Source organism: Taeniopygia guttata, chromosome 19 (assembly GCF_048771995.1).
Source record: "Taeniopygia guttata chromosome 19, bTaeGut7.mat, whole genome shotgun sequence".
NCBI classification, from domain to species: domain Eukaryota; kingdom Metazoa; phylum Chordata; class Aves; order Passeriformes; family Estrildidae; genus Taeniopygia; species Taeniopygia guttata.
The window spans coordinates 3,267,383-3,291,661 of NC_133044.1; the positions used below are offsets into that span (position 1 = coordinate 3,267,383).

The 24,279-nt window shown below is 41.1% G+C and overlaps 1 protein-coding gene across 5 annotated transcripts; it reads right to left on the reverse strand.

The window, feature by feature from the left end:
• Positions 1–2: 2 nt before the first annotated feature.
• Positions 3–24,156, reverse strand: TRPV3 (transient receptor potential cation channel subfamily V member 3). 5 transcript variants are annotated; one of them, XM_072937328.1, is made up of 20 exons: positions 23,883–24,156; positions 23,025–23,116; positions 19,841–19,927; positions 15,868–16,027; positions 13,312–13,416; positions 11,681–11,767; positions 10,845–11,002; positions 9,965–10,141; positions 9,639–9,779; positions 9,164–9,444; positions 8,378–8,554; positions 7,386–7,544; positions 6,864–6,965; positions 5,640–5,713; positions 4,865–5,030; positions 4,322–4,388; positions 3,724–3,995; positions 3,209–3,321; positions 2,541–2,611; positions 3–2,081 (listed from the first exon to the last, which is right to left on the reverse strand). In XM_072937328.1, the coding sequence occupies exons 3-20, from the start codon at positions 19,914–19,916 to the stop codon at positions 1,987–1,989; spliced, it is 2,481 nt and encodes an 826-aa protein (XP_072793429.1). In that variant the 5' UTR covers positions 19,917–19,927; positions 23,025–23,116; positions 23,883–24,156; the 3' UTR covers positions 3–1,986. The 5 variants fall into 5 exon arrangements, with proteins under 5 accessions (XP_072793429.1, XP_072793430.1, XP_072793431.1 ...); XM_072937329.1 differs by lacking the exons at positions 23,025–23,116; positions 23,883–24,156 and adding an exon at positions 20,175–20,277; XM_072937330.1 differs by lacking the exons at positions 23,025–23,116; positions 23,883–24,156 and having other exon boundaries at positions 3–822; positions 19,841–20,145.
• Positions 24,157–24,279: the final 123 nt, after the last annotated feature.

Below are 24,279 nucleotides of genomic sequence, written 5' to 3' on the forward strand. Positions count from 1 at the left end.
TGTTGATTAAATGACAAGTTTTATTTCCTTTATTTAAATAAACATGGTATAAAAAGCGCAGAATTACCTGCTCTAGCCATTATTCAGAGTGTCCTGGAGACAGCACGTGGTTGATGTGAGATTGCCAAGCTCTGTGGCCACACAAGGAGGGATTTCCTCAGTGAGAGGTTTTAGAAGCAGCCCCCAGCTGGTTCCTGAGTTCACCCCCAGGTTTTGTGCCTGGGCAGGGGCACAATACGTTCTTGTAGGGTTTTTTGTGCTTTTTTCACAGCCCAGGGCAGCCTCAGCACAGCACAGAGGCCTCGTTGTGTCTCCAGTGGCCTCATGGCCCAGCCTGGTTCCTGAGTGTGTGTGAAGAGGTATTTTTTTTCCCTTTATACAAAAACTGGCACAGAAAGGATCCAAACAGAGCTGAGGAGTCCTGAGGCAATGTCCTTCCTTGGCAGCTTTGGTGCAAAATCAACAATCAAGGATTCCGAGACCGCAGGAACTTTTCTTCTCATCCTCACGTCCCCTTCTGAGAAAGCCAAACAGTGCTGGGGTGTGACGTGGTCTGTGGGTGCACAAATGTCCTTCCCCTCAAATTCCTGTGCCCAGAACACAGCCCAGGGTTCCTGTGGATCCCATCCATCCATCCAGGATCCCATCCATCCATCCAGGCCGTGGTTGGAATCTCAGGACACGGCGTCTGTCGGGGGCCGGTTGGGCAGCAGGACCCACGCTCACCATCCCTGTAAATATTTTGCATTATCCTTCCCATTGCAGGCTTCCCTCACGCTCTCTTCTGTCTTAAGAAAGTCTTTTGAATCATTTTGCCCACAGCTGCAAAATCCAATGCAATTCTCATTATCATTCAAACACAGAACTGAGTTCCCCTGAGTCTCACCTAAAATAGCACCTTTAAAACAGGCACCACATGAATAATTCTGATGAAAAGCCATGACACTGGAGACACATGTTAATTGAAATTTAAAAGTACACAGAACAAATGTTTCTCCTTATATATACACACATAAAATGGAAAACTAAAAATATAATTAATAGTACTTTGTCATCACAGGTAATGAAATAAGAGCTACAGAAATGCATTACAGAGTCCTCTGAATAAAAAATAGTCTGGAATTGCATTGCACTGAACTAATTTTGTTCACCTTGGGAAGAAATACTGACTTCTGATTTTTCTGAAGTGGTTGAATGTAAAAATTACTTCAGAAGAACTTCCAATGTGGTAACTCTTTATGTAGGAAGATGCAACAGCATGGAAAAGCCAAGGAGGAAAAGTAATGTTGTGACTGGAGCAAAAATCCTCCATCAGGAATTCTACTTCTGCTCTGTTATTTCATGGGGAGGCACAGACACACAGTAATAAATAAACAGCAACAAACTCCAGTTATACCCTGGGGACTGCACAGAGGAAAACAGATCAGGCAAAGCCAGTGGGATCTGATTTTCCAGCTTATGGGACCAAGCCCCTAATAACACCAACAGTCAATGCAAAAGCTGCAAATGTACCCAGAACTTTGTGATTTCAGAATGACATACTTCATTTAGTCATCTTCAGAACTGAAATGCTTTGCTTTTCTCCACAACAAGAACTTTTTTGTTTCAGTGTACGAAATGAGTTTCTCATGAGTTAGGGATTCCAAAAACCAGCAGATTGGGATCACGATGACCTTAATTTTCCACAAAAGGAAGCAATATCTCACATTTGACCTTTTTTATCCAATTAAACATCTCGACCCAAGTTTGAGGAGCATCAGGCAAACTTGGACAGCAACAGTTTGAGAGGCTCAGAACTGACCCAGTGAAATAATCCCATTTATTTCAGCTCAGCTGCTCTGAATAAATGGGTTCAAGCCATCAGACTGTGTCACTGAAAGTTTGTGTTCCAGCTGGCCACAGCTGTCCAAAACAACCACAAAGCTTTCAGCACCCACTGCTGATGCTCTTAACCTTCAGAAAAGCCACACGTCAAGCACAGCACAACTAAACAGAAGTTTCAGGCAAATCATCCGTTTCTTCAAATGTATTCAGGGTGTTTTTGCTATTAGTTCTTGAATTATCTTGAATTTTGCTCGGATCTGCAAAAAAATGCATTGTAAACAAAACAGGATATGGTAGAAACTGTATAGGCAAGATCAGAGTTTTGCACTTTTTTTGTTTTTTGTTAAACACAAAAAAATTGTATTATTTAAACAGCAAGCTCTCAGTTTGCTACCATATCTTCTACAGAAATTTTTCACCCCAGAGGGAGCTCATTTCTTCAGGACACTTGTGCCCTGGCAGCAGATGGATGGCTTGGATTTCTTGGCCAAGATTTATGTCATCCAGTATATATTACAAAACTTGTTTGTCACCAACCCTCTCTCCAAGTAATTTAAAGTAATTTAACATCACTGCCATATTAACCATTAGCTTCTCTAGCAATAATGTGTGGTTTAATATAAGAGTTTATGTTTTTAAAGGTATAAAACTGTATCAAAAAACATTTCTAAGAAGAAAAGATTCTGCAAATAGGGTGTGATAAAATTCCACAGTACCTGTTGGCCCTGGATCTTCATTAATAAATGAAACATGGGTTTTCCACTCAGTCCATTTCACTTCATTAATCCTGTTTACATTGTACATAAATTGTGTTATCACCATGCATTTTCCCCCACCTACATCACTGATCCTCCCCCTTTATTCCTTCCTGGGAATGTCACACTTGACCACCTGCTTTGCTGGCACTAAAGCCTGAATGTCTTTTGCACTATGTGAAGGTGAGAATAACACCAAGACTACTTCATAATTTCACACATTGTTAGTACAGTCTTGAAATATTTAAGTACTTTTCATTAAACAGCAAAGTTCTTTAATATGGTAATCATCAATTACCAATCAACTTAACTGTGATTGCTTTTAAGCTGACATTCAACGGAGATTATGATAAAGTGACATTTACTGCAAACAGATTTGATGCTTCTACAGTCAAAACATATGAAGATGAAAGTCTTTTCTTACCAAAAGATTACCTACATAAAAATTTATAGATTTTCCCTATTTAAACAACTGGTTACAACTGAAAAAAAAAACCCAAATTAGATTTTTCTGCATCTAGCATAATTTATAGAGATGAAATATTTAAAAGAGTGTTTTGAGGAGAAATAACCTTGAAGCAGCATAAAGAGAGCAGAATTGATAGCACATGATTCCAGTTTTGCTTTACCTTAAACACACCCTGGTGTCATTTTCAGCCACTTTACACCGTTCTCCCAGCTGGAATTTTTTCCTCAGGCATTTTGGTAAGAATTTTTCAAATTCCAAAATAGTCCTGGCTCTCTATTGGCAGTAAATAGTAAAATGAGTAAGGTTATCCATGGTCTGATTTCACAGCATGCAGTTTGTAGCAGGTCAAGCCTCCACCCACAGCTAACACCAAAACCAGCAAATCACTGACAATTTGTGCAAACAGGGATTCAGATTCCTGGAGAAATAGTGAGACACATAATCCTGTGACATATTCAGGGGAATGAAAGTCATGACAGGGCATGGGTTGAAAATCCAAGCCATGATATCACCTTTAGGATTGTTAATTCCAAAGTTCCTAAGGTTCTCTAATACTGGAAGTATTTATTTCTATTATTCGCACACAAAACCAAATGAGGATTATCTTTAACACTTAACCTGCTGTGTCAGCATGAGGGTTTTAGCCCAAGCACCTCCCAAATTCCCCAAACAAACCTGGAGTTTCCAGATGTGCTCACTCTCCTTAGAAATATCCTCCACCGTTTCTCCCATTAACGCAATCAGCATGTTCAAGAGAAGAACAAAAGTCAGCACAACAAAAGTTATGAGGAGCAGGAGAAACAGGACAGGGTACTTGGAGTTCTGCTGGATCTCCAGGTCACCCAGACCCAGGGTGAGCTTGAAGAGATCCATCAGGACAGGTCCCAGGCTGCTGTTGGAGTGGCATTCCCCACCCTCCTGGCACGTCTCAATCAGGGCAGCCAGAGCTGAGAAGAAAGCACAAGGAAGTTTCAGTCACAATCATTATTTAGGAATACAGGACACTTGATGCCAAAGAATTCAAACTGCTGTAGAGAGCCAGAGCTGCCCAGCCACACAGAGCAGCTGGGTGACAGCTCCAGGAAGCAGAGAGTGCCCATTTCCAAATGAGATTCCAGGGATTTGAGACCAGGAGACAAACCTGTTCACACCTAAACTTAACATCCAGAAGAAACCCCAACATGAGCTCTCATGAAAACAGGGCTCTTATTCATAACAATGCTAAAATTTCTACTCACACTGAGCATCAGTGCTTTTCTGCAGGAACACTTACCTACACCAAATCCCAGCAAAAACACGATGTAGACAACTAAAAACTTGATCACATCTTGCAGGATGACCTGAAAATGGAATGAAACAGTTGCCTGAAATTAAAATTCAGAACTAGCTTTGTGCTTTTGAATTCTGCAGGGGTACAGGTGAGGCACACACTAAAGCATCAGACTGCTTTCCTTGAGCAAACAAACCCAAAGGTCTGATTTTTTATGTCAAGCCTGATGTGATCTCTGAGAGTGACTAATTCTGTACAATACAGACATTACAGATTGTGATGCAATTAAACTGCAGAACTACATTAGCTGGAAAAAGCACAAGCTACTCACATATTTAATGTAATAAAAATGTCAGTATTAAGGTACAAACTAGTTCCTGTTGTTGAAGAACAACAAATAGTGTGTTCTGCTGAAATAATGCATAAAAACTGGAAAGAAGATATTTTAAAATGAACTATAAAATACAAATAATTGCTAAATATACTTGATTTGGATTGTAGAACAATGGAGTATCATCAGGCAGGTAAAAGAAAAGAAAAACTTGCCTTTTGAATCATCACACTGTAAATGCCCATGGACTGGAAGCCTCTGGTGAAATAGAGCATATTGGCCCAGCCAAGGGCCATTGCCAAAACAAGACACACCAGGTGTTCTTTGTAGGAAAACAAGTACAAAAAGACAGAGAAGATCACAAGCAAAGCTTGTATAAAACTGTTAAAAAACAAACATATATGTAAAAGAGAAATTACTAGCACAAAACCAACAACAGAATGGAAAAATATGAAAACAAGATTTCTTTGCTCTTTAGGCTTAATTTGTAATTTCATGCTGCTTTTTTATTCTCCCCATGAAATTGCCATTATAGTTTAATGATAAAATAGATCAGTGCAAGCAGTATATTAACATATAAGGATTATATTTATTAAATTTATTAATTTAGGTAAACTATTCTCCCCAAAACAGCTGCTCAATGCAGATATTGCTGACAGAATTGTAAGAATCCTTATAATACTTAGAAGCCATTTAATTGCAGTTTTAGCTTAATGAATTGATAGAATCATTACAGATTTTCCACAAACAGGGAAGACACTGGCAGGTGGGAAAAATCCACTCCATGCACATCAGCCCTGGTATTGTCACTGACAGTGCAACTAAGAGTTTGTTTTACAGAAAAGCTGCAGGCAAACTTACATCCATCCCTCTAAAACTGATAATTTTGAGGGGAAAAAGTGAATATCTGCTACAGGAGCACATTCTCTGTAATCATGATATAGAGAATTTTATATATAGTAGGGAAAAAAAAATACACATCAGACTTACAATGCAAAGTGGAACCAGGCATCAGAGAGAATGGACTGCAGGTCTGAGGGCCTGAGCAGGAAGATGGCCACACTCTGTGCAGGCAGAAACAGAAAATGCAGGCATAGTGAAGGGAAAGGAGACCTCAAAATCTGTTTTTCAAAATAACTGGTGTTCCAAACTAATCTATCTACTGATAACATGTGGTTAACTTTTAGAATTAATTTTTTTACAGGTAATGTTATGATGTTTGTATCCCCAGCTGTCTGTCCTGTTTATGCTGGATGTTACATCTGTGCCTTCAAGACTGTCTCTGAAAAGCCAAGTTTTGTTTTGTTAGCAGCCTGCTCACTCCCCCACGGGCTGCTGGACACAGATGTAGTGCATAAAGCTGCTTTTGCTTTTGGCTTTTGCCTTTGCTCTTCCTCCTTGTTCTTACTCCTGCTTCTGCTTGTGAGTTAGTTTAGCTGGGCAGTCCGAATTTTTCCCTGGACTTTCTTCCCCTTTTCTTGGAACCATTTGAACCTGCTCTGGACTGGGACCTGGAAAACACCAGGAGTTTGCACTTTGTGGGCTGCAGCAGCAGGAACTGATAACAGAGTGACCACTCCCAGGAGAGACTTTCTGAATTTGTCATCTCCTCAGAGCGGTGAAAAAGTTTTGTCATCTGGTGTAGCTCATTTTTTTGCATTGGGGAGTGCTTTGCCTGTAAAATAAACAGGTTTTTTCCACTTCTCTCTAAGGAAATTCTTCTCAAACCAGGTTGGGGAAGGGGCCATGGGGGTTTGCTTTCTGGGGACTCCTTCCAGAGGTTTTCTCCCAAATTTGCCCTAAACCAGGACAGGCTGTAAATTCAGAGGTACAAATTCTGTCATCTCTGGCATAATATAAGTTACTAGTTTTAATTACTTACAGTACATGGCAAAATTATACCATAGGATTTGTTTTTCATTACAACTTGCAATTCTTTTGTCCTTAAAGCCAATAATTTGACAATACTGATATTATACAAAGATCTCTGCATTGACAATTTGAAAAGCAAACATCCTTATATTTATTTCACAGTTGTAATCAAATATATAATCAGGGTCATTCTGAATAAGTGATTGTGCCAAAGATTTGAAAATTACACATGTCAGAGACACTACATGTGTATTGCCAATATCAGCAGCAGCATATTCATAAATTTAGAGAAGTTCTTTACAAATTAGCTGTATATTTGTTTCTAAAAAAAAAAAATCTTACCTCTTTTATGGCTAAAAATATTGCTCCTAACATAACCATCACCTGTCCTGACAACTGCAGCCACCCCACTCCTCGGGTCAGTGCCAGTGGATAAGGAGGAGCCTGCAAAGAAATCCAGAAGAAAAAATTCAGTTCCATCCCTGAAGGGTAAAAAGCAAAGCAAGAGAAACCCTCACACATGTAACTCTCTGAGTTCACAATTTCTTCCCTTCCAGGGAGAATTTTCTTGATGTATTTACACAATCAGCCCCCTAAAAGAGGTGTTTGAAATATCAGAAGTTTCTTTCCTAAAGGAAAAACAAAACACCCTTTTCCTACCTTCAGAAATTTCACAGTCTTTGTATCATTTATTTGTATTTTAGGTCACTTCCACAAAATGCAAATCTGATGTGGAAGAACATGGTCTCTCTATACCCAGATATTCCAATATCTGGCCTTGCTTTAGCATTTTAAATACAATTCAGGAAATACTATTGCCTTTTAAGTCAGAAAAATTTGGTGAGGTTCAGCTATTGCACTCACTTCGTTTGTATTAGGCCTGTGGTAGGAAACCAATGTTAATGTTACATTGTACAGGAAATAAAAGCAGCAGGACATGAAGAACATGTGCCGTGCAAACTTCTTCCATTTCATCCTCAGCAGTGAGTTCAGAGGCTCCAAAGTCAGCATCTCATGACGATTCTGAGGAGAAAAATAAAATAAATGAAAAATTTAAATATTTCAACTTACTGCCTGTAAGTAAAATGAGCTTTAGGTGTGAATTTTGTGTATTTCATTCCGTGCTATCCTTGCTGCTCTAGAAACACCTCTGTGCTCAGGGATGTGCCAGACCTACCTAGGATGGGACAAAGATACAATTCCTCCTCCTGCTGGGATAATTCCCAGCCTGGTGAATTATTTCTGAGTTAAACTCTCCTGGGAACTCCTGGTCCTGCTTCCTTTTGGAAGTTTTGGAAGGATTTGAATTCAGCAATTATAAAATCCTGGCTTTGTAAAGCAAACACTCTTAAACACCTAAAATACAAACCTGTTAAGTAAAGTTTATTTGGGCTGACCAGCTTGGCCATATTTATGTTCCTAAGTCAAATTAATGCTTCAAATGTAGGAAAAGACACTCCCAAAATAACTAACCTGTGTTGTAGAAGCTGAATGCATATTTGCTTACAGCTGACATTATGCAGCAGCATAAAATTTATCCTGCTCCTGATACAATAACTGAGAAACAAGAATTACTGTTCACAAGTAATTCAATTGTTTGCAAGGCTGACACTTCTAAAATGGGGGTACTGCTAGAAAAAAAAAAAAATTTTTACTATATATTATTGTAATTATTATATTTATTATATAATAATATTTTATTTATTTAATAATGTATTGCTTTATTATATTTTTATTTAAATAATAATTTAAATTTAGTAATTTAAATAATGTTTCAATATTTAAAATAATTTAATAATTTTTATTGTATTTTTAATAATATAGATGTTTGTTTTATATAAAAATAGGCAACTTACACCAATATTTGTATTATAGACAATGATTTCCAGCACTGAGTTGTCAGCAGTGGTGTCCAGCTCTGTCAGGTCATACAGAGAAGACTGAACAGGACCATAAGCCCAGTCTGTGAATTTTCTTGACAGGCTCCTGTTTGGCTTCTCTCTGATCTCTCTGCTCAGGATGTACTTCAGAATCTAAAACATGAACAGATCATTTGTCAGCAGCTGTGCTGTTCATGGGAAAGGAGAAGCACATGAATACACTTGGCCAAACTCCCACCTTTTATCTTTAACACTTTGTACAGTTGTTCAATTTAATGTATTTGTAATTTTGTTATTCAGTGAGGGGTGCTGGAGGTGAAAAACCTCTAAGAAATAAGTTTAGTGGTTTTTATACCTTCAGATTTTCTGTCAAAGATATTTTTCTAAAGGACGAAAGCACAATTTTCCATGTGTTCATTTATGCCTTCCTTAAGGACTTAATTCCTTTCTAAATCATCCCACTGCCAATTCTTTACACTACAGTTGATTTATGCAAACCAAACTGTACAGCAGTACAACAGAGCAGTTCTAGTGAGATTTCTGAAATTGTCTGGTGGTAAATGCAAAATTTCTCTGCAACAGAAGCCTGGTTCTAAACAGCTTGTGTCGTTTGTACTGAAGCATTAAAACAACACTGCAATGGAAATACTTGTGTTTTGAACAACATTAGCTCACTAATACTGATACAAAACAGCATAACCAACCTGGAAAGAGATGTGCCAGAGCACAATTTTCTCCTAGATGCTACTGAATCACACCCACCTCTAATTTCCCAGTTTTTGCAGCTAATTGCAGTGGTGTCAAACCCTCCTTATTCTTGGTTGTTTCCAGAGTTCTGTCTTTACTTTTCAGCAGGATCATGTCATACATTCTGATCACAAAGTCATTCTGTGTTTTGGAGTCCTCTGCCACGGTCACTAATGCATGGAGGATGTTGTTTCCTCTGGAATCCTGAGAGGAAATATTGGTCCTGGCATTGTCCATTAACAGCTCAATTATGTCTGGCTGGTTGGTACATGCTGCCAAAGCCAGGGCAGTCTCACCTGCAGAATTACAAAATGCAGCAAGTGGTCATGGCTTATTCCAAGCATTCAAATCAGAATAGAAAATATTGTGTTAAATATCTTAATATGTGAAAGCACATTTATATATCGATTGTACTGGATTAAGCTCCTGTTTTATGGAAGTTTTGGGTATTCCTTCTTAACTTTTCCAGAAAAATCTCAATTCCACTTACCAAAATAAAAGCCTTCATGCTTGTGTTTGGGATTAAAGAAAATACCCTGGGCATGAGCATTGACATCAGCTCCTTTCTCTATGAGGCTCTGGGTGATTTCATACTGTCTCCTCTCAATGGCAATATTTAGAGCTGTCTGGCCTGAAAAAGCAGACACAGGAATTTAGGGCTGAGTCCCTCAAGCACACTCTGAAACATAAATGATTTTTCACAAAAGATGGCACCAGTGATAATGAATAAAAGTTAGTTCAAGGGATTTAAACCATCATTATTTTATAGAGGTTATGTTTAACCATATAACTAAAACAGCTATCAGATGGCAATACCTTTATATGCCTCTTCTGTGTATGCTGCATTGATGAATCTCTCCAAAATGCCATTTTCCTCTGCAAAGGACAGGAGCATGTTCACTATCTCATTTGTGTTCTGGTTGATGTTCAGCAGAGCTTTCATCAGACAAGTTTTGCCAGTGTCTGAAGCTGTGAACTTCTTCATCAGGTAATCTACAAGAGTGAATTTTGAGTTTAGATCATTGTTATTTACGAAACTTCTGTTCATTTAGCATGAAACCTGAGGATACAGAAGAACAAAAACTATGTGCCAAACCATGATTCCATCCTGTTCACTTTGTTCTTGAGCACCAAAGCAAACTTGGTGTTCCTGTTGGACATCCTGGTGCAATAACTGCCAAATTCTCAGGGAAATAAAGATAATTCACAGGGAAATAAAGATAATTCACAGGGAAATAAAGATAATTCACAGGTTTAGGCTGCACCTGAGCTGCCAGAAGAGCTGGCAGCCCACCCCTGATGCCTTGAGAAGGCTGACCTAAAACGGAGGCTGGACAGAGTTAAACAATAAAGCAGGGATTTCTTAGAAGTCCTCAATGGATCCACCTTGGGCAGCACAAGAGCCCAGCCAGGGCTACAGCCAAGATGAACCAAAATGGTCACAAAATGGACACAAGGTCTCCATTTGCATATTGGAGTTAATTGTCCAATTACAGCCTGGGGTGCTCTTGGGCAGAGATTTGGATCACTTGTCCTTGGTCCCCAGCTGGAGAAGGAGTTGTTTTGTCTCCCTGTTCTGTGCAGAGAGCTCAGCATCCCCTAATACGAAGCTCAGAAATGCAGACTAAAGCAGCAGAGAATGTGAAAAGCATAAAATCCAAGAGGTGAGGCACAGCCTGGGTGCCTCAGGGCTCACCTGGCACGGGCAGGGAGGTGCAGGCGCCCGAGCGCTCCCTCAGCTCGGCCAGCAGCCGCTGCAGCTCCTCCGCGTTCCCCTCGGACACTGCCCGGAACAGGTTCCTCTTCAGCTTCTTCCTGGCACTCCTCAGCTCAGGGTCTTGGCAGGTGGTAGCACTGAATTGGAAGAAATCATCATGAAGTTGCTGGTGCAATTTATCCTGGTTTATTTTATTTTTTTTAAGAAGAGTAAAACTAAATACAGTTGTTGGCCCCAGACTACATGAATTTGCCCCTCTGCCATGTATAGCTCAGAATATTTTTCACATGGCTTATCTGCAGCTAAGGGGGCTGTTGAGAAGCTGATTTATTATAAACAGCACATTTTTCAAGTATTTTGTGTTTTATTATATTCATTTTTATTCATTCTCCTAGAATAAATGCTAAGGAACACTTTGCCACAGCTGACTGCAGTGCTGAGGTTACTTTGGACTGCTCCCACTGCAGAAGACAGATCTTAACCTCACATCTTACACCACTTTCTGATCATCCTTTATTCTGGAAAAAGAATGATTTCATATTTCTCCCAAGCAGAAATACTCCATGCCTGGTTGTGGTGTGTGGGTCCTTCATTGCCATCTAAAAAAAATCAATTTTATATAAAGAATCCTCACACTAAATATGAAAATTGAGAGATTAGAGTTGTTTATTTCAACATTTAATTATTAAAGGGTCAGAAAGGCATGCACACATGACCTTTTATCCTAAAACTGGCAGGAAAAATAGGTAATATCTACCTTACTACACATTGAATCAGTTGAAAATGTGCTGAGAAATATTTGTGCCTCCACTCACCCACAGCTGTCCACGTTAGGGCTGTACTCTGTGGCATCATCCTGAAGAGACTGAGGGGAATCCATGTCTTCCCCATTTGCAGATGCACTGCAGAGAAAGAAAAAAAAATGTGCCAAAATATCAGCAGGTATTTTGGCAAATTGAATGAAGAAACAGTCAATGGTAGGATAGATTATCTGCAGTAGACCTTAAATTAGCCCAGTTTGACATTGGACTTTTAATTCTATCATTTTATCTCCCAAATGGATTTTAAAGTGAGTGATAAAAACGAAAAGACTCTCAGGATTTTATTATATTTAAAAAAAGACCACATTAGGAAAGCAATCTGCTTTGTGTTTTATTATTTCACTACAGATCCTGAAACCGTGGGAACTTTTTCCTTTTTTTTTTAATGATCATTGCTTTTTATACATCACTCTGAATGCTTGAAACTTGCATTCTTCCTTTTTACATGCTTAATTTGTCATCTGGCACAAAACAAGTGCTAAATCAGTAGCAGTGAGTGGGTTGCAAGCCCACAATGAAAGATTTACCTAAAGATTTACTACACAGAACACTGGAGGCAATTCAGGAGTGTTTTGTGGCTGACTTGAATGAAAGAAATTGAGGACTGGGCCCTAAACAGATGTGTAGGTGATATATTTAAAGGATTTTCAATGGCATGGATATTTTGTAATTGCTGTACATAATTTCCACACAGTCCTCAAAGCAGATCTGACTAAGAAAAATTAAGATAAATTAGTTTCTTACTTATATTTTTGTTTTCTCTAAGGTTCAGATTGGATGAACTACCTCAGGTTAACAATTTAGGGAACCTGAGCAATTAATTATTGGCAAAACAGATGCATGGACAGCACTGCTCTGCACGTGTTCCCTTCCCTTTGAAATAAATCTGGGAGCTCTGAGTCCATTCCTAATCCATCTGTCTCCTCTGCAAAAAGCTGAGTAATGTGGTGACAAAGCACATGTGCAGGTCACTTCCTGACTGAGGGGGGAAATTTGGACACCTCTCCTCTGAAACCAAAACCAGCCTGTCAGCCAATTCCTAAAAGCTGACCAGACATCCTCAGCCACAAAAAACTTTGGCCATTCTGGGCCTGTGCCAGATTTGTGACATATTTCCCTTACTCATAATTATTGGTTGTTAGCACCCCACACATTTTTTAAAATTAAATGTATTCTTCCCAGTCATGATTTTTCTCTATTCATTCAGCATAAATGGCTGCTTTAAATATTTCAGATTCAGCATTTCTACATTTTATTGTTAATGAGCAATAGAGAGAAGACGTCAGCAGCCAGCTGGGAACAGCTAAATTAGGCTGTGGTCTTCACACAGCGGAAAACACCCAAATGAGAGCATGGAGTTTGTTCTAATGAGAGGCCAAGATTTAAAAAAAATACTGACTTTTAAATTTATTCAGATCTGAGGCCTGATTTATTCCATAGAAACGACAGCAGTAGATAAAACTAAAGATAAATCTCCAGTGAAGTTCTGTCTTTGAAGTGTCCAAAAGCTGTAAAAAGTCATGTGAAATCCTGGCACTGAGGCCCAAGGAGAATTAAGGGGAAGCTGCTGGCAAGAAAATAGCTATATTTGCAGCAGAACCATTGCTTGTGCATCTGGAACTTACCATGGGCGAATATTGGAATCCATGGGTTTGGAAAACACAGGGGGAGAGGTGTTATTGGGACTGGCATTGCTTTCAAAACCATCAATCTCCAGGAAAAAGTGGGAACTGTTGAAGACAGTGCATTTAAAAAAAATATCAGTGCTAAAAGGCAAGCCCAACCATAAACCAAGAAAAGAACTACCAAGGATAAGCTTGATCATTTATCTCTCCTAGCAGTAAACCTGAGCTGGAGCTGAGGCTTATCTGCTTTCCCTGAGGGGATCCCAGCCTGTGCCCAGCTTTTCCAGGCTGGCAGATGGGCAAAATTCCCAAGGTATTTTTGGAACACATGCATCAGATCCCAACGTGTGTGAGCAGCAATCTGTAAACCAGCCTTGCACCCAGCTCCTGTCACTGCCCAGCCACACAAAAATGATTTTTTAAAATCTCAGTCCCTGTTCTTCCAGCCAGGAGCCATCAAGATGGATCATTTCAAACCCATTAGTAGTGATAGTGATTAAATCAGAAAGTTTGAAAGGTTACACATTCAGTGATATCAGGGCTGAACAGTGTCCCCTTGCCTGCATGACATTTAATTGTTTTCCCTATAAATAATCATATAAATATTGATAGTGAAAAGAAATAATATTTGGAACAACACAGACAAAGTGATATGAAAAGAAAGATTCCACCTTTTAAAAGCCTGCAGAGTTGAGAGGAAAAAATCAATGGTTTGGTTTTACTGGATCTCAGTAAAACATTGCTACAGCTCCCACAGACTGAGGAGTTTTAGGAGTGGATGCAGCAACTCCCACAGGGGCTGTTGATCAGAAACTGCCTTACATGTCTAAAATGTTGCAGCAATCACCTGGGAAATCTTTCCAATTCACCTAATATTTACAGGTTTGTCTATAGGGCATTCCTTATATAATTGCACTTCCAACAAGATTTTTTGGGGAAGATGAAGTAGTAGTTGTATTGATGGTAAAACGGAAAAAAAGGTATTATTTAAAATGGTATTATTAGGACACCACTGATATTTGCTAAAAATACCACCTCTGCTGATATTTGCTAAAAATAGCAGTATCTAGTTCACCTCCTTTTCCAATGGCTCGATGATCCAGCTGTTAACTCTGGCATCCAACAGCTGTGCAGCAGCTGGGAAGGGAACCCTGCTTTGGGAGCTGACAGACCTCACCTCTCCTGGTTTGGGGGTTACCTGGGCATGTCATAGGAGGGCAAAACCACCCCCAAAGCCACCGTGCAAAGCAGGGTGCCATCAAATAGCCGGGTGCTGACGTGGCCAGGTGCTCTGCCCACAGGCATCAGCAGGCTCTGACAGCCTCCTCCCCACCCACCCCTCGCATTTCCTGTGCTTAATTATAACTTGGAACCCCCAAATTCTGGGGGCTTCCAGCTGGGAATGCCACTGGCTTTCAAGAAAGTGAATATTGAGAGTGAGAAATGCCACCCTGGGAGTGCAGCAGCTCTGCTGGTGCAGGGGAGGGAGAGTTTTGAAGGAACAGCATGAAGTAGCATTGGAACATATAATTAATAGAATTCTCTGCATTAAAATCCACGTGATGTGGGTGCTGTGTGTTGCAGGAATGCTGCCAGCCACACCCTGAGCTCTGGCTTGAGAGGTGGGATAAACCCCAGGGTTCCTGTTCCTGAGGCCACAAGGAGTGTGAGATTGGGGTTCAGTAATTGAGGGTTTGGCTTTGGCAATGTTCCTATAACTCCATAATCTGTCAGGGAATTGCCCCTTTTTTGAAGTGCTGGGTGTATCATGAGCTGTTCAGACACTTTGTCTCCCCCCATATGCCACCAAAGAGCTTCTCTTCTTGAATTGAATGACAAAAAGACAAATTGGACCACCCAGGCAGTAGATCTCATATAACTAATGGCACCGTTCCTGTGAAAAGTGATTCCTCTGATTATTGGGAATTATAAATGTCAGAACAGCCACAATTGGCCAGACCTTCAGAGTTTCAGAAATTGCCATAATAACCAGTAATTATTCAGAATGAAAAGTTTATGAATGAAAATTCATCCTCACTCTACAGTGACTTAGTTGACTTCATAGTATCAGGCAGGAACTACAGCTCAATTTTCCCATTCGTATTAAATACAAACCCTTTATTAACTCTCAAACCCTCAATCCCTTTATTAATTCTCTAATATCAATTATGAATGAAAGTGAATATTTTATAAAGCAGCAAAAAAGTCTCATTAACTGGACTAATGAAAAAGAGAGTGAATTTATGTTTCTGTTTGTGATAGGATTTTTCAAACCTCCTGCTCTCCCTGCCCTCAGCCTCCATACCCTCACATGGAAATGTGACAAATTAAGTTTGAAATACTCTTTTTTCAGGCCAAGATCTCTTACATAAAACCTGGTGTGTTCTTCCATGTGATCTCTTGAAAAGATCACTTTATACCAAACATTATCCATCATTAGATCAAATTCTTGTGAGGCTACAGGGAACAAAGATGTTGGTGGTATTTCAGTGCAAAGATCTCCCAAAGGAGATAAAGCAGGGAGTTTTAGTGGTTTAGGCTCAGCTGGAGTCCTACCTTTTCTTGGTGGGAGTGCCTTCAGTCACCTTTTTCTCTTGCTGGTTTGCAGGGGGATTTCCAGGCAGGTTTGTTTTCTTGCCCATTAGTGGAACAATTTCGTTGTTATCTTTAATCATGTTTCTGCAGTAGACAAACAGCAATTGCTTGACTCCTGTTCCTTTGAAGGAAATGTGGTGACCAAATTACCGTTTACAGTCTCTTCACGTGTAAATACACAAATATTGATTATTTTTTTTCCCCAAAATTTCTCATTTTTCAGACACTAAGCACACACCTCCACCATTTCATGTGTCAAATCTGGAGGGTTCCACACATGACTCATTAAATTGCAGTCTATGACAAGTGCCATTAAAAGTGGTACCAGGAGAACCATAAATTCAAGCCTGTGCCTAAATTAGACTGAAGGGATTGTGTCAGTCCCAGTGACAGTGTGTGTTATTTAGAGAAAAGAAAGATGACTTTTATAAGTAGCCCCAAAGCTGGGCATCTTTTCAGTTAATCTGTGCAGTCTGCTCTTGATAAAGATAATTTTAAAAAAGTGATAAATCCCAGGAAGATCTGTGCAACAGCAAACAGATAAAGGAAGGTTCCAGATGTGAAAAGAACAAAGAAAAATCCCTGAAAGTTTTCACTGCATTGGAACAGCAGAAGCAGCAGACTGAAAATGATGCCCAAGGTGAGCTTAGCTAGATTATCACATGGATAACATCCAGGATTTGTGTCCTGGTGATTTCCCAACATTTCCTCAGGAAAAAGAAAAAAACCCCATGATTCTGCTGGAGGGAGACGACCACCAGTACATGACACAAAAGGATCTTGATGCAGTTACCCACTTGGGAACACCCACAGCATGAATTCTGCAAGGAATAATGAACTATCTCCCTGTTTCTCAATCTAGTACTCAAGGGCATCATTTTAAATGGCCCAGGATAATTTGAAAGCAAGAAGGTGAATTCAGGATACATTAAAATTCACTGAAGGTACACCCAGGAAGATTTATGAGGTCAGGGATCCATTCCCAAGGAAATCAGGGGAGTGGCCTCCAAACCCAAGGACAAATGGTAAAAATAATTTGCCTGCAAAGTTTGAACAAAATCAACCACACATTTTTTCCCCCTCCTACTCCACTTTCCTTAATGTGACAAATGTACACACACAAATTTTCTGCTCCTGTCACAGAGCTGTCAGTGTGCCTTAGCACCAGGATCCCTTCATTCTGGGAGTATCATGATACAGAAAGCAGATTGTTCAGAGTGTTTGAAAAGACATGACACCTGGTATGAGAGAGGAGCCAGGAATATCAAATACACTGGTATTGGAATGAAACTCTATTAATGCATAAACAACAAATGTTTAATTATGGCAATTTTCAATCCCAAGTAGAGAGAGCTGAGAATTTACAGGGTCCAAACACTCCTAAGTGCAGCTGTAATCTCTTGGCACTCTGTGGAATAGGGACTTGAAACATTGGAAGGGACTCTTACCTTGCAAAGGCTGGCTGAAGAAATGGGCATGGAAAGAAATTTTTATCATGTTTTTTACCATTGGCAGGTGTGCTCACACTAGGAAACATTCCTAGTTTGGATAAATTCCCTAAGACTTCATGTCACAGCTTTCAGAGAAATAATTTATAAAGGGAAAAATATTTTTACTTGCACACAAAGTACACCACAGCTTCTAGTAAATGCAGTGAAGAGCTGAACTTGGAGATGACACGGTGGAGGTGGGAGGAGGGGGTTTGTCTGTGCCACTGGAAATGCCACTCAGGAAGTCCCCAGACACATGTTGTGTCACTGAACACACTGATAAACTTTTAGTCTAAACACAGCTAAAAAAAATTACTGTTGTCTTGCTTAGTTCATAAATAATTCTGCTATTTACTTCTTACCAAGTACTTAAAGAATACAAAGCAGTGTATGGGCTAAGATCTCCCATCCTGAGGAGGAGGCAAATGGGATACTTGACATAAATCAAATAAAAGGGGACCATGGTGGGGATGAACATTAAGTAGCTTCACAAAATGAAGGCTTTAAAGGAAGAGAATAGTGGGAACAGGTTTAAAAAGTCCAAAAGTCAACAAAAGGAGCTGCCAAGTTGAGAAGGGCTCAGCTGGGTGGGGTGTGAAGTCAGAGGGGTGAGAGAGCAGAATGAAGAGCTGGAGGAATAAAGATGGAGTTAAATTCCTAAATTCCTCCTTTCTGAGTGGTGCTGGAGCTGCTCAGAGATGGCAACACCTCCCTGCAAGGGCAGCAGCTCCAAGCCCCATTTGCAGTCAGTTTTCAGCACAGAGATTTTAGGAGTGGCTCGGGAACAGGCTGCACCTCTGAGGAGAGGTGGGGAATAACCAAAATAGCCCTGGAGTTGTGTTGGATGATGAAGGACTGCTGAACAACCAGTGATGTAAGGAAGCAGTTTGGCAAGGAAAAAGAGGACAGATTTCCTTAAGTACAGAGGGACTCCACTTTCAAAAGCACAGAGATGTGACTGTATCCCAGCCAAAAAGTCTATTTAAAATGAGATTTTAATCAGCCTGCCCAAGTAAATAACTGCAGGCACCATAGCAGAAGTACCTTGCTACAGTGCTGAGGCAGCGTCTGCCTCATTTTTAATCACAATTAACTGTGTGCTGAGATGAAAACTAAGCTGGGCTCTCAGCACTTTCCAGTGCACTATCATTTCCTGTAATCTATGACAAAAAGAGGAAAATAGTGCAGCAGCCTGAACAGTGTCACATCTAAGCAGTGTAGTTTCCCTAACCTGATAAAAAGTGTTGTCTTTGGTTTTAACTATTTTCTACTCCCATTATCTCCTTAATTGTCACTTACAGGCCACCAGAGAGGTGGCTTATTTGAAGTGGCCAGCAAGACAAAAACCCTGCATTCATTTATAGTATCAAGAATTACTTTGAAAGGGATCTGAGGAGTTGGTATCTGACCTCCAGTTGCTGGGGGTAAGAAAAGGGAATTTATTTGTGATGGTAAATGGAATTCTGCCATTGCTACACATTATCACAGACTCACCTTCTGCTTATCTGAGAACAGGAAAAATCACATATATTTGTATCTTTATATCTCAGTAACAGTTTCTACAACGTGGCTAAAGAGGGAATCCTATAAATCAGAAGAAAGACTCAGCTGTGATGCTGTGGCACAAAGGTCTTCCCTTCCCTGGGGAGCAAGGAGGGGAAGTGACTCCCAAGAGCCTCAGAATAGACCACGGCCCTTCCCAGCACCTACCACCTAATTCTTACTGGCCATAAAAATTAAATCCCCTCCTTGAGGGGAAAGCTGATAAAACTTCATTTTGACTTTTCATAAATAATCATAAATATGATTATTTATGAGTCATATCAACAGAAAGTTACACTTGGAAGGAAGAGCTGCATCTTCCTGTAAGGTTTTTAAAGTTTTGAGGGGCATTCATTGGCTTCAGGTGCTACCAAGAATGCTGCTCTTGGTGAGAAATTTTCACCTTCCTATGAAGGTTCTTCCTAACAGAAATTTTGAATAAACTCTGAAAAGCAACATTTTTTTTCCCTGAAGAAAAGCGATTTGAAATTATTTACCTGCCTATTTCTGAATTAAATAAAAATAAGAGTTTTTCTGAGTTGAAATAACTTATTCTATGCCTTATAGTTGACTTTCAGTGGTCACTACAGTAGCTGAAATTTTTGGTGGAAGATGATGAAGGTATTAAAGTTATGATATTATGTTTTGTATCTCCTTGGCACCGGAATTAGGAAGTGCAACAGTGTCCAGGCTGACAAACACAAATTAAATCAGCCCTGTCCTTCTTCACTCCTGAATGCCCAAGGAAATAGCACAGCTCAGGAGAGCCATTTACAGACTAGAAAAACAGAAACAAGCACAACAGAAACACATTCTCTGTGTGAAGGATGGCTTCCACCTCTGCCTCTGGAAGATCTCCCTCTCTCCAAAGCATCACCCCCAAACACCCCTGGAGCACTCACCCCGCTCACAGCACCTCCATGTCGGCGTGGACGGATCTGGGCGGCGAAAACCAAAGCAAAGCCCCGCTGACAACATCCAAAACTCATCTGCCAAAGGAGCAAAACCACACTCAGGCTCCAGACTATCCCAAAAACACAAAAGTACCCTGCTCCAGGCATCTGGTGTGCTCAGCTGGGGAGCAGAGCCAGGGGAGCGCCGAGGAACCGCGGCCGCACCGAGTTTGCTCCATCTGAAATTAGGGAGCAGGGAGAAACTGGCCAGGCAACAACTCTTGACTTCAGAGCTGCTAAAGTGGGATGACACACAGGCAGTAATTACACACTGGAGTGTTACCAAAGCTGAGTTGCTCACAGGTGACTTCATGGCAGCAGTGGAGTATCTCAGGTGATCGCTGCTCTGCAGTTTACACGCTGTTTGCAAAGGGAAATGGTCATGCAGCTGCATTTGGGTTGTAAATGACACCTTTATGTCATGCTCAGTTTGTTACATGGCATGGACCTACTCAGAAAGCAACAACAAGGAAATGATCCTAAGTGCTCCAGCAAACAGAAATTTTTGCTCTAACTTTGAAAATTCAAAAACTATGTTAGAAAATCTTATCATTGCACAGTGCTGTCAGGGAAAATGTGGGGGGTGTGCTTACATTTTTCCCTACCTGTAAAAGTTTTTAATGAATATGTCCCCACAGGGGCTGTGGGAACACAACCAGTTGGGTTTCACACCCCTGTGACAGGCAATGGCTTTACTCAGCTTTTCTACTTTGGAGCTGTTGAGCAATGGTGAATGCAGAATTCTGGTCTGGCAGATACCAAAAGAATGACCATAAGTTCCTCTGCTCTTTTTATAGAGTCTTTGCATTATCACCAGAAATAGGATGTGAAAAACTCCTATGTCTTTGTAGTCAGACCTGCAAGGTGTATTTACAGCTGCTGGTCTTGAGTTAATTATTAGATAGGAGTTTAAGAATAACTATGTAGGCAGCAAAACAGGAATCTTTTTTCAGCTGTAGACAAGGGCAAAAAAAAGTCAAGTTTGGGTGGTGTTTTTTGGTAGGAGGTAGGGCAAAATTTGGAAGTAAAACCAAAATATGTTTAGCTACTACAACACAGACATTTTAATCCAAAGACTATGGCATTAAAATACATCTACAAACTTAAGGTAAGCTCCTCCTGTTCATAAATTATTTTTAAAAACAGGTCTGCTGGGTGTTACATTTGCCTCAGACCTTGTGTGAAATGCCAGGAGCACTGCACAGTTCCTGCTAATGAATCAGCTCCCAGCAGCTGCGTGGGGAAAGGGGCTGTGTCTGGGCTGGTTGGGTTTGGCACTGGGGATCCCTTTGGTTGGAGGTGCTGAGCACACATCCAGCTCTGCCTGACAAATTCCCGCTCTGTTCCAAGCCCCGTGCCAGGAGATGTTGTTCACATCTTGCCAAATGCCTGAGCAGAGCTCTGACAACCCAGAGGCAGCTGCTTTGATGGTCTTTTAGTGTAAGAACCTGGAATAAGGACTGGGTCCTGCCATTCCCTCCTGCCTGGGACAGCACCAGCTTGGTTCTCAACACAAACTGCAAGGAGCTGTTTAATTGAAATCACTCTGAGGATTTAAATAGGCAAAGGCACATGAAATCTGGGTGAAGGTGCATTTGAGGACTCTTGCTTTACCTCTGATCAACCACAGTAACAGAAATCCTCTTGCTAAGGAGGAAAAATGAATTTGGCAGCAAGCAGGACTTTGAATTTGGAAAGCAGCTATATCTGAAAGCAGCCAGATCTGTGGGGTTTAGCAGAACACAGCACCTAGCAGCAAGGTCTATTTATAATGTTGTGGCAGTTATCCAGAGAGGAGAAACCAGGACAAGCAGCAGCAAGAGAGGCAGAGCCCTGCTGCCCACAGAGAGGTGCAGGGACTGCAGGAGCTGAGAGCTGCTCACAGCAGCTCCACTCCACCCTGCCTGCTCTGTGAGCTGCTCCTTGCACTGCCAGGGCAGCCTTGACCCCCTGAACCCCAGTGTGGCCTTTCCTCTCAGATCTGGGGAGCAGGGGCCCTGCCTGGTTCTGGCTGATCTCCCTGAAAACAGAATTTTGGGGTGCTGTGAGCCTGAGCTGGGCTGCTTGTGAGGACAGACTTGAGGGGCAGGAAATGAGAGGCAGAGCAACAGCCTGTCACATCTGTGCAAACATATTCTTCCAGTTTTAATCACCAACCTGCTCACTGTTTTTGTCCCCTGCTCCACCCTGATGTTTCTGACAAGGGCAGCATTTTTCAGGAGCCATGGAGGGTTTTCCAAGAGGCTCTGTCCATGACCATGACCATTTTATAGAGTTTTACAGCAGTCACCAGCTGCTGCTCCAGCTACTGAAGAGATGCCATAAGGGTTAAGAACATTAATAACATGCATCTCCTATTTAAAATTACTTGAAAATTTCAGCTTTGGACAGTCTGTACAGCACAAATAAGCAGCAGAAGCCCTATGTGGCATTATTTTGTTTTCCTAGCAAGTGTTAGACTCAGTAGAAACCAAAATGAACAAGATGAGGGAAACCCCAGATGGGAAAGAATGAGCATTTGGAGATCTTCCATCTGACATCAGCGAGTCAGAGCAGCATTTGCTCTTCTGCTGATACAGGACACCATCCCAGGTAAACTCACATTAGAAGCTATTCAGACTTTATATTTAATTCTCTGATTTTTAGTACCCCAGCAGATTCACTTATGGGAAAAGCCACTATCTAAATACATTTTTGACCTTGAGTAACATCAAGAATAATTGTAATTTTCTTATTGTCATCATTCCATCCCCCAAGCTCCTTTAAAATAATCCAAAATATGAGAATTAAAAGCATACCAGTAGCATCCCACTTCCCCTGAGCATAGTGTTTAACTGATTCACAGGAGTCTCCCATGATTTTTCACTGTGCTCTCCTCATCCTCCCCTCAGAGTTAAACTTGTCCTGGGATCACCTCTGTGTGCTGCTCCACAAAGAGCTTTTCACACCTCTCCAGACAACTGAGTAACACTTGCAAATATTTATACATTAGGCTCATAAATTGCAAGATAAGAGGCTGCTTTATGCAGCTGAGCAACAGGAATATGAATTAGCCTGCAAGTGTGTGACTGTCACCTCCCAGGAGACAGCCTTGTGGGAAGTCATTCCAGGAAAATACTGGGATATCACTTACCAGTTGGTGCAGTCTGGGCTGCAGGGACAAGTCAGCCTCTTTAGCAATTCTGTGATGCATTTTTGAACTGGAGATCTGATTCACAAAGATCCCTGCCAGAGAAAAACAGTCCCATGCATGAGGGGATGGAGAAGGGTTGCTGGAGCCTCCATCATAAATATACTCCCTGCAACTGTGACACTGTGCAGTTTATTCTTTCTGCTTGGGAAAAATAATTGTTATCCTAATTATTTTCTATTCTTTCAAGTCACACATCCTGGACCTGATTCCAGCAGCTGCCCTGAGAGTCCTGCTCAGCACAGGGAGGACCTCCACTCATGGCACTCCTCAGTCTGTCCCTGCTGTTTTCTTGCTTTCTGCAGCAGGGAAAATGAACATTTTTATTCTGCATTTGAGCAGTGCCCTGCTGCATCATAGCCAGGGCTCATATTAAGGAGTAGAACAGCAAAGAAAAGCCTGACCCTATATCTCAGCTTCTATCCACTCCCTCCAGCCAAAAACCTGAAGCTGCCTCCCTTCCCCCCTTATTATACCCTCTCCTCAGCTAACAGAGTGCTCACTTCCACCTGCATCTCCCTAATTCCCACATCTGTGGCCAATTCCCTATGCAGGCATGGGCTCAGTAATGATTAAGTTGAAATAAGTGCAGTAAAAACCCACTTTATGTTAGTGGCATCAATATTTGACTTCAGGCCACAGTTATCCCTTCTCTTGGCAAAGTGTCAGGGCTACCTAAGCATGAGATCATGATAAGCAGTGGTAAGAATGGATTGGCTACTTTTTTTCCTGTGTGTTTTCCTGCATTTGTGCTGTTCTCAATGTCTTCTCCTGAGGCAAAACCTAACAGCCCAAACTTACAGATCCCTTTGCCAGCCCTCTGTGTACAGATGTGCAGGTCCAGATGTGCAGGGTGCTGGCTGCTCCTCTTGTTCCTGTCCTGTGAGCATATCCTGCTGTTGGTGCTGTGTCACAGGCTGGGCACACACTGGGGAGGCTCACCAGGCCATAAGACCTTTGGTGGAAAAAATAAAACCAGTTTTAAAAGCAGGAGAGAGGCATCTTTTCCTGCAATTGCCTCTTGGCTGAGGGAGCCAAGCCTCCTGTGTGACACATCCCAGCTCAGAGAGGTCTCCCAAAGCACAGACCTCTCTTGGCTGCTGAGTCTCACACTCCCAACTAGGTCAGGGTTGTTCTGCAGCTGTTTCAGGCTGAGTTTGAGACTCTTCAGTTGTGGTGCAGAGTTTCTGGTAATGCT